At 43.8% G+C, this 10,014-nt stretch overlaps 1 protein-coding gene across 1 annotated transcript in view; it reads right to left on the bottom strand.

Annotated features, from left to right (window-relative positions):
* LOC104965417 (gamma-aminobutyric acid type B receptor subunit 1-like) overlaps positions 1–9,224 on the bottom strand; it is a 14,315-nt gene extending 5,091 nt beyond the window's left edge. Inside the window, exon 1 of the mRNA XM_010794376.1 lies at positions 8,215–9,224. Within this exon, the coding sequence (XP_010792678.1) occupies positions 8,215–8,463 (249 nt within the window). The 5' untranslated portion in view covers positions 8,464–9,224. The remainder of the gene's footprint in view (positions 1–8,214) is intronic.
* Between the last annotated feature and the right edge of the window lie 790 nt (positions 9,225–10,014).

Genomic DNA, 10,014 nt, shown 5'->3' with positions numbered 1-10,014 from the left:
TGTCTTTTGATAGAAGAGAGGAATGAACTTCTTGATGTGGCTCTCGAGTTGCTACGAGAGTGAGTCGAGGACCTGGTGACATGAGAGCCATTACTTCTCTTAACAGAGGCAACAGATTTGGCATACAGACTGTCTGGTCTTTACCAATTTCTTCTTCCTCATGACTTTTGTCCTTTCTTGTGTCTATTCGTTCTCTTGCAGTCTCAATGATTGTCTTTGGTGTCTTCTTTGCGACGTGCGTCATGGTCGGGAATGTCAATGAGCCTCAACTCTTCATAATCAATATTTACATCATTGGAGGTCTTGCTTACCTTAGTGATGTATTCATGCAGCAGGTCATTAGAGCATTGACCACTTAGCGCTTGTTTGGCTTCCTTTGTGATATCTTTCCACCTTTTATAGCTCACACTGAAACGGTGTACAAGTCTTGTTACTTGCTCATCGTGCAGTTCTTCCGTACTCTTTGGCTCCTTTGTGGCTCTTGTGTGGAAAGGCTATCCATTTTCGGATCTTCAGTTGCCTGTGGTTGCTCGTTTTCTACTGTACTCACTTCATCACTCTTACGGCCGCGTCTACACTACAGGCATTCAAAAAATCTTGAAGTGGGCATGTCTGAAGCTTGGCGGATTTTTTGCTGAGCAATTCGCGACCAACAACCAATACATGATCTCCTTCCCCCGACATTACAAAGCAATCAGCAATGAAAACGAAGTAAAACTGGATATAAACTCTCAAACAGGCCCGAAAAGACCTTATCCAATTTCACCCATCTGTCTCTGCCACCTCCCTCCATGCCTGCGTCTCCTCCGGTTTGTATCCCGGCAAAATAGTTCTGCGTCGCAAAGAACCGCGGTGATTTTGCTTCCGTAATATCTTCGCCTTTGGAATATGAGGAATATGAACTGCGGCTCTGGCCTCTCTCCAGCTTGCACGCGGTTTGGCTTTTTGCCCTGCGCTGCACTGGCGGCGATTGCATAAACTTGCGCATTTGGATTGGGCTGCATGCAAGCATCGAGCCTCAAAAGTGAACATTGGGTTCACTTTGATGGCCGGATATCGATGGCTCTGTGTATGCCTTGCCAAACCATGCCCATGCTCCCCACAATGCAGTTCGGCGAAGGGATTAAAAATCTTTTCTACGTCACCCCTTCAAGCCCTGAATGGGCGCAAGCGTTGAAAGCATTTTCGATGCCTGTTAGTTGTAGACGGGCCGCTTAGTGTAAGGACTGAACATCTGACATTTACTTGTTTACTTAAAGTTGGTTTTAACTCTAATATTTAATTATCTTTAAAGCTAAGTAGTTAGCCAATTTAGATATTAGCTTTGAGTTATCTTAAGCTTATACACAGCTATTGAGCCTTATTTAAATGAAAATCACAAGTGATAATGATATAGGCAAACAACAAAACTTGGTACATTTCTTCAACACTTATCACTTGAAAGATGTTGTCCTTTAAATGTACTTTGTTACTTAGTCTGCAAATACTTACTGCAGATACCTTAATACACAAATCAATATTAACAACCTTTAACTTCCATTATAAAGGTAAGTAAATAACATTAACACAGATTATATGAACAATGCAAATGTCCCATTTTCTTTGTATGGCACTTTAAAGTCTCTTTGTTGCACCTACATTTACACTAAAACACCTGGACCTTCCAGAAGTAGTTGGATCTTGTGCTGCTGTGTAGATGCATGCTACAGATGCAAACGCTCCGACGGAGATGTCCCTTGCCGTCCATGGATTGCTGCCGTCTGGAGCCGTTTTACTCGTCTACTCATGCGGAACAGCCTACAAGTTCTCACTGTAGCTCCCTCCAGTAAATGACACAAGGCTCAGGTCTTGATTAAATAAGGGGTTTATTCTTTTGGGACCTATTCCAACCCCTGAGAACTGGGTTATAAGACAGAAAAATATAAAAGGTAAACAACAAATAAATATGGAATATATGCATATGTCATCACTGTTAATGCCGCCAATTAAACAATAAATGGCGCACATATCACACACAGCAAGTAGCACAAGCTAACAATAGCATGTAGCACAAGCTAGCGCATAGCATACATACATACATACATACACAAACCTGCAGCTCAACCGCACACTATTACACAAACAACCAGCACGAAACGTACCTCGTAGGCTGCTAGTCACCTAGAGGGGCTGATAACTTTATATGCATTTTTCCTTTGGTTTCCCTAGTTTTCCTTTTAATGTCTTGCGTTGCTCTGCCTTTGCAACTATCCAGTGCATCGATTAAACAGGTGTAACACAAAACACAGCAGATTAGTTCCGCCTCTAAATGTTGCACATAAAAGGGTAGGAACCAAAAATACAACGTGGGAACTAGTGATGGGAATTTCGAATCCCTTCGGGGACACAAATCTTTTGATTCAATTCACTTTAAAGATTTGTTCACTGATTCGTTCACCGGTTCGCGAACGGTTTCTGGTGATTTGCACGTTCGCGAAAGATTCGTCTTTGTACTTAATTCGTTCAGTGAGTCTTCACTACTGCCGAAGTCCGTACAAGAAGTTTGCTGGCGTAAAATGTATGATATTAAAACACATTTTACACCTCACCTTGTTGCCCCATGAATTATGCTCTGGGAATAGGCTACATATTATTTAAGAAATATAATTGGCCATTGTTAAATCTCATAAATGTGTGCCTTACTATACGATGTATTACAGCAGGCTAGCACGTTATACTTACGTACTATGTGGCCTAACTTTAATCCCAAAGCATTAAACTCCATTTGGCCGAGTTCAAAGTGAATAAAAAAATATATCGTCTACATCGGTGACGATTTATTCATATTCTATGTACCCGATCTATGTTTGTTTACCTTTAGCTAGCGGCTAAGCTAGTGGGACGCTAGGAAGCCCACTTATCCGCCCTCTGAAGCTTTTAGGGCCGACAGGGGGAGGAGAATACAACGCTGTGTGTATTTATCGCTAAGCTAGCGACTAAGCTAGCTGGACGCTACGGTTCAGGTATCCGACCTCTGAGGCCTTTAATGGCGGACAGGTTGAGGAGGGTGTGTGTGTGTGTNGGGGACAGATCGGGTAGTGACAAGCTGAAATGCACACTGAGGAGTCGAGGTCGTGTATCCTCCCTTTCGTCTCCTCCCGCACCCCTCCTCCCTCACCCCTCCTCGACTCCTCAGTGTGCATTTCAGCTTGTCACTACCCGATCTGTCCCCCTGCCCGATCTGTACTGCGAATGTCTACCATATTAGACAACTCCGGACAGCAACCAAAGTAGGACATCTCTCTAGAGTTTTATTTTTGTGATTTGCCAAAAGCCACTGTGTCAAGTGTCCTACTTGGGTTGCCGTACGGAGTTGTCCAATATGGCGGACCATCTCGCACATGCTTAGTACAGATCGGGCAGGGGGACAGATCGGGTAGTGACACAGCTATTGGGACGTCCTTCAAAATGGCGTGTCTTGATCGATTTCCGGGTCAAGTCCCGGAGGAGGGGAAGAGAGGAGTCGAGGAGTATTGGGATGAGGCTCATGTATCGCTAATTATTCTCTTCACTCACTTTCTTCTCTGCTTGCTTCTCTCTGCCGCTCTCTCATCTCTTCTTCTGTGTTTCTCTCCTTGTATCGCTCTCTCATCTCTTCTTCTGTGCTTCTCTCCCAGTATCGTTCACTCGTCTCTTTCGCCCCCTGTCGGCGGCGGTTAAAATAGAATCGCCCCGTCAAAATTGAAATCCCCTATTAATGTATTGATTATAGGTCCGGGTCCGTATAGGTCGGCGTCTGGGTCCGGATCCGGAACCGGGTCCGCCTGTTGCCGACCCCTGATGTAGAGGCTGCTAAACACGTTTGCTTGAATGTTTTGATGTCAAATGGTTACATGGTATTGTTTTAAATGTTAATATGGTATCCAGAACATACTGATTAAGTATGTATGATGGTTAGTATGCAATGTTGTACAACGCTAGTGATACTGAAGATGAAAGCTTGGATATATCTCCCTCTCACAGATGTTTAGAGAGAGAAACCCGGGGCTTTCAAGATTAAACACATCAAACGGAATGTTAAAACTGTGATCTGTGAGGAGTTCAGATCTATTAATAAAGTATTTATTTGACAAATTGCAAGTGAGGAGTAACAAACATGGGTACTGACCAGTCAAACAGAACGATGTTGGAAAAAAACATCCCTTAATTGCAGATGTGTCATTATTTCTAACTCTTGAGAGCATCACAACATGTAATCAACCTGACCCTGAATCATGTCTAACATAGCATGAGAGCCGATGTTAGGATGTATGCCAGTTAAAGCCACTCATTAGATGTTCATCATGTCTCGGTTACATTCAGCTAGTGACAGCTGCTCCTGTGTGGTAATGCAGTATCTTGAAAGGACTCGTGTCTCATGTTACTTTGACAGTCCATGTTTTAAAGACATGATAGTCAGGCTTCTGTAGAGATTACATCTCCATCAGCCCAGTGACTCACACAGGTCTGGGGCTCATTACTGGCTGTTACCCCATGTTGTAAAAACCAGTCAGAAAATTGTAAAATGGGGAAGGCCGCTAACTAAATAGCTGGATTGGTACCATGCAATATTCATAAAAATTACCAAACATTTGTTGTAATTCAACTTAGAGAAACAGCAACTGGAACATATTCATAATTAAACACTTCACGGGAATGTTTATAATGAACATATCCGTATTATGCTGGTTATCAATTTGTTTCTCTTTACAACTAAAGCATGATTAGCATTTCAATGTGTTTTGTTATACGTACAGAAACTATGTATAGTAGCTTTATATAACTATTAAAGGGGCCCTATCTTGCTCAATTTCAGGTTTATATTAGTATGTACTGTCTCTACTGTTTTCAAAAAGCTCTTTATTGTTCTCATACTGCCTGTGCTGCAGCACCTCTTTTTAACCCTCTGTCTGAAACCAGAGCCCAGTCGTAGAGATGTCCCACCCCTTAGCCTACCATGCGCAATGTGTTGGAGCGCTAGCCAATAGAAGTGCGAGTGTTACATAGTGATGTCATTATGGAATTATGGAAGTAAACAAAGGAGTCCAATGGAGGCGTTTCAGGCAGGGTGTGTGTGGGAGAGAAACTCCCTCTGGAGTGAACACAGGCATTTAAAACTTTGCACACCATTCACATGCATTCAAACCTATAACACACTACAGAAAAGGGAAAACCCCAAAAAGCATAATAAGGGCATCATGAACTGGTATGTCATGTCCCTGAACAAGACATGGGAAATAGAAATCAACTCACTCCTGTTGCATTCTCCATGCCCTCTGCAAACAGGCTGCCTCTGAAATCTACCATTCATTCATTCATCCCTAGTTACATATGTAAGTATTGTTTTATGTGGTAATTTGAAAATATGTTGACGATAGTTTGATCACATTTCAGAACATGAAATATGTGTGTTGTTGATGTGCCACCACTGCACCCAGCTCAAATGATAATGATCATGACTGAGCGTTGAGCAATCTGGGACTGTGATTTATTATTTAACTTTGTGATAAACATTTTTTGGGCGAAAACTTCATTATATGAAATTTTTCTTTAGGGTGACTAGATGAAAAATAGCCTCTTGGCTAACCCTGGCACATCTACAGAAATGTTGATTAATGTGCACTGTCCCTGTTCAAATAAATGAATAAATAAAAATATAGGCTCTTCAAATACAACTTGTGAGATGCAGGTAAGGTAAGGACGAAAAAAGTGAACAGTATCCAGTAAGGTATTCAGCAAAGCAGAGCCATACTGTTTGATATAGTGTCATTTGACTTGATCAACATTCAACATTTTCTATTTCTCTTTGTTTCAATTGTTTTCAGTTTCTAATTGTGTTTCTTGCATAGCATTGTTTATTAGTCTATGTCCTGCACAGATCACGTTTGAATTCACACGTTGTTGTGTTGCTTTCATAATGTTCCGAGGTTGAGTGAAAGCTGTGAGACACAGATGAGGCTGACCCCCAGTTTCTACCGGGTCCGTCTGCACTGCGCTGCGCCGCGTTACGGCTGCGCCGCGTTACGGTTACGGCTGCGCCGCGGCGGTCGTAAGAATCGCGGCCACTCTAGTCAATGGGTGCTATTCCATCACACGCGCCGCGTTACGGCTCAGATGCGTCTCAGACGCGTCCCAGAAGCGGCTCGGCTCAGAGCTTCTCTAAAATTAGGATGAATCCTATTTTTGCCGCGGCGCAGCCGTAACGTAAAGTCGGGCAGTGAAAGCAATTCTAGAACCCTGAAGGCAGGAGAGACTGAAAAGAGTCAAGGGAAGCTTATAAAAGTTAACAGCATTTAATTACACAAAAGATGCGGTGGTGTACAAAATGAAATGTGCGAGTGGAGGCGCTCTCCACATCCAACGATCGGTCAGTACAGGTCAGGGGGTAGAAGAGATCAATTCTTGGCTTGCTCTTCCTGTTGTCATCTGAGGTCTTCTCCTATTGGCCGGCGTCGTCGGGGGGCGGGTCCAATGCAATTCCTGCCTTTTTCTGTAGCTAAATTACATCATTCTGGTGTCTGTGGTTATTTAAACATTCCCTGCTACACATTATTCAGCGTCAATAAATGAGTGCTAATCCCAGTGTGCTCAGTGTACAACATCACATGTCATTTCACCTTGGTTAAAGGTTTGAAATCGTATGATTCCACTGGATGCTAAATGCTAACCGGAAGTGACAAATTTTCAGAATAAAAGTGTTAAGCTAATAGTGAGAACTTCCGGTTTTTCAGAATAAAACTGATTTAAATCAAATAGTGTATTTAATTCAAATTACGCCATATCAACATTGATTTTAATTTCTAACAATAGGCAGCCCCCCCTCGCAGGAAGTGGAAAGGTGAGTATCCGGGCCAGGCCCATCCCCCACATCTACTAATTTAGCAGACCCCCCTCCTTCATCACAACACCTCCACTACGATACGCACAATGGACGACGAGGTTTTCAACATGGAAGTGGAAAAACACACTATTTTATATGATGTAACCAATGCTTACTACAAGGTCAACATCAGAAAGAACAAGGCCTGGTTTTTAGTCTCTGCAGTTTGTGGAGTGGAAGGTAACAACTACATATTAATGTTTTAAAGTTAATTAATACCCGAATTAAACCCGAATCAATAACAAAACTGCGAGGCTGCACGCACGACGCTACGCTTCTGGGACGCGTCCGGTGGGTTATGGCGCTAGACCAAAACCGCGGCGCAGACGGACCCAGTGGAAACTGGGAGTTTGTGTGGAGCAGACAGGAAGGCAGGGAGCGCGGGGCTGTCTGAACACGTTTAGCTGCACTCTTTAAACAAGACCACACATGTAGTTGTTTTGCTGCTCTGTATATATAGAACAGTTCTCTGGGCCTACAACCATACTCAATGGTATCTTTTAAAACACACAGATGGTTGCCAATCATCCTTATGATGGCTTTACATTATATGGAAACTGTAATATGGAGTAGAGTGAAAAGATATACCACACACATGTGCTTTTGTCCGCTGTGATCGGTAGATAATGTGCAATGTGTCCTTCACCTAGCTTTTATGTATATTTTCGCTGAAACTCAGGGGGTTGGTACACTGATCTGCACATCAGGGGGTCAGCGTTTCGATCCCTCCTCCTCACGATATGTTGAAGGGTCCCTGGGCTAGATACCGAACCCCATTTGCTCCCGTACGCATGTCTACGGCATTGACTTTGTGTAAGTGTCAGTTAAATAAAATAAAATGTAATGTAATGAATCATGTTGGTCCAGGTCATTAGCAGTTCAGCAAGTTGGAGTTAAATGATTTAACCGATGAAAAGGGAGTCTTCACAACCTGGTAACCCAAAAGTTGTTGTATGATTGGCTTTAACTGATTCATAAAGCATCACCAACTGACCATAAAATAAAAGTAGTTAGTTTACATTTTCGAACAAAGGATATCCTATTTGAATCATCTAAATGTGTACTACCCAAACCAAAATGACACTTATGCAATTAATGGTCTTACTCGATACAGTCATGGGTTAGAAAATGCTCACAGTAATGATTGCATGAATTTTGCATATTCTACAGGTCCTTTTCTATTGTGTTAAGTTGAATTCCTGCTACTGTGTATTCTAAAGTGACGATCCAACCTTTTGTCCCTCAGATCAACATACATTGCAATGTATTCAGAGATGCAGAGAGGCTGCAGGAACACTCATCTGTTGGTCACTCACCATGCTGTCGTAGTGTATCAGCTCCAGCTCGTAGTCGGGCAGTATGTCGGTCCTGCTGTTCACCAGGTCCAGAGCCATCTGAGCGGCGGGGAGGCAGGCTTGTCCCCCCGGCCAGCCTCCGCTCATGGGGAACAGGGCTCCGATGTAGAGCTTCTTCTTGCCTAGAACCGGGCGGGAGCAGGAGAGGAGGACAGTGAGGGTGAGGGTCAGAGAGAAGCGAGGAAGGGTCCTTCGGAGGAGCCAAGCCATAGCTCCTTTTATTTCTCCAGTACCGTACTTTAATACTATGGTGGAAGTGTGCGTGGGTCAGGAGGAATCTATTCCCATGAGCGACTAGATCCTCACAGACGGAAGCACATTCATAAAAATGAATGACATGAAGGGCATCGGCGGAATTGTACTGTTTCTTAAGAGCTGACAACCAAATGAATCAAACTGCTGTGAACTCTTCTCCAACTAAAGAAGCCTTAGGGAAATGATTTGTATTTCTCTACCATGCAAAGCCAAAATGATCCTCATGCAACTGAGTGTGAACGGAGACACACATAAGAGGAGGCTGGAGTTGCTGTTTGCAAACCAAACTTAAATACCAAACGGAAAGTCCAGATCAAACCGGGCTTTATCTCCTTCTGCTAAAGCTGCTAAACAGGTATGGGCTAGGTGTTGAGCACAGATAAAAGATGGTCCCTCTTCCTGCTCATGAACAAATCTGCACCGAGCTTTGTTCTGTCCGGATCGTCTCGTTGTGTATCTGAGCGTCCTCAGTAATCCGCCTACATACTCACAGCACTCCTGTCCAAATGCTCATTCCAGCACATGCTCTATAGCAACAGCGCACAACAGAGAAACATTTCCAATAATCCAATGCAGTGTGATGGGAGCGCGGTCAATCTCACAGCAAGGTCATTCTGGGACGGGAAAGCCGCCACAGCGCTGGAATGCAGCGAGCCTCTCAGGAGGAGAAGAGAGAATGTGACGGGAGCTGCGCTCAGCTTCAGCTCTGTGCTTCAGAGAGGGGCTGGACTGAGGGGGCATGTGATGAATGAGGGAAGGAGGAGAGGAGATGAAGAGAGGATGAAGGAGGAGGAGAGGGACCTTTCGTCTCTCGCGTTTCACAACCACTTTGAATGGTAACCTTACTTAACACGCCTGCTCTCATTTAGCTTTCTGCCGCCCGACATACCCCCCCCCCCCCCAGTCTCTCCATGCTCCCTCACACCGCCAGTCTCATGAGATAAATGGTTAATGAGGTGTCAAGAAAACTTCCCATAGTGGACTTCAGGATTCAGCTGGGATCCACATGCACCTCATTTTTTTGTTATTGCATTCAATCTGTTCACATTTGTAACAACACAATTACAATTCTGCTGGTTGACATTAGCAATTGGATTGGATTTGCCAGTGCTGAACGCTCCATTAGGATCATCCATGGAGGGCGTATAAGTTTGCTGAACTCATGCATTCATTTGCAATCAAGTTGAAACAGGGTCCTTGGGCCGGATTACGCATTACAATGGGGCCGAAGCAAAAATGAAGCTATGGCCCGATAGATATTTTTTTCCCGCACATTGTCTTGTTATAGCGGAGCTCAAAGTATAATCTATAACATAATCTGCCACTTGCATTCATCGGGGAGCTAGTTCCAGGGTTTCTGGTATGTGAATGCTTGGCTCCCTGGAACGGCTTACCTTCTGATGGGAGTCTGAGTCAGGTCAGAAACAACATCTTTGGTTTCACCGTCTGCTTCTCTGCTCTGACAAGTTAAAGTCTGCTGTGAAGGTCCCAATGTGGATCTGGTTC

The sequence above is a fragment of the Notothenia coriiceps genome, unplaced genomic scaffold, assembly GCF_000735185.1.
Source record: "Notothenia coriiceps isolate Sejong01 unplaced genomic scaffold, NC01 NC01_scaffold00002071, whole genome shotgun sequence".
NCBI lineage: Eukaryota > Metazoa > Chordata > Actinopteri > Perciformes > Nototheniidae > Notothenia > Notothenia coriiceps.
This window is presented reverse-complemented; position numbering and strand designations above follow the sequence as displayed.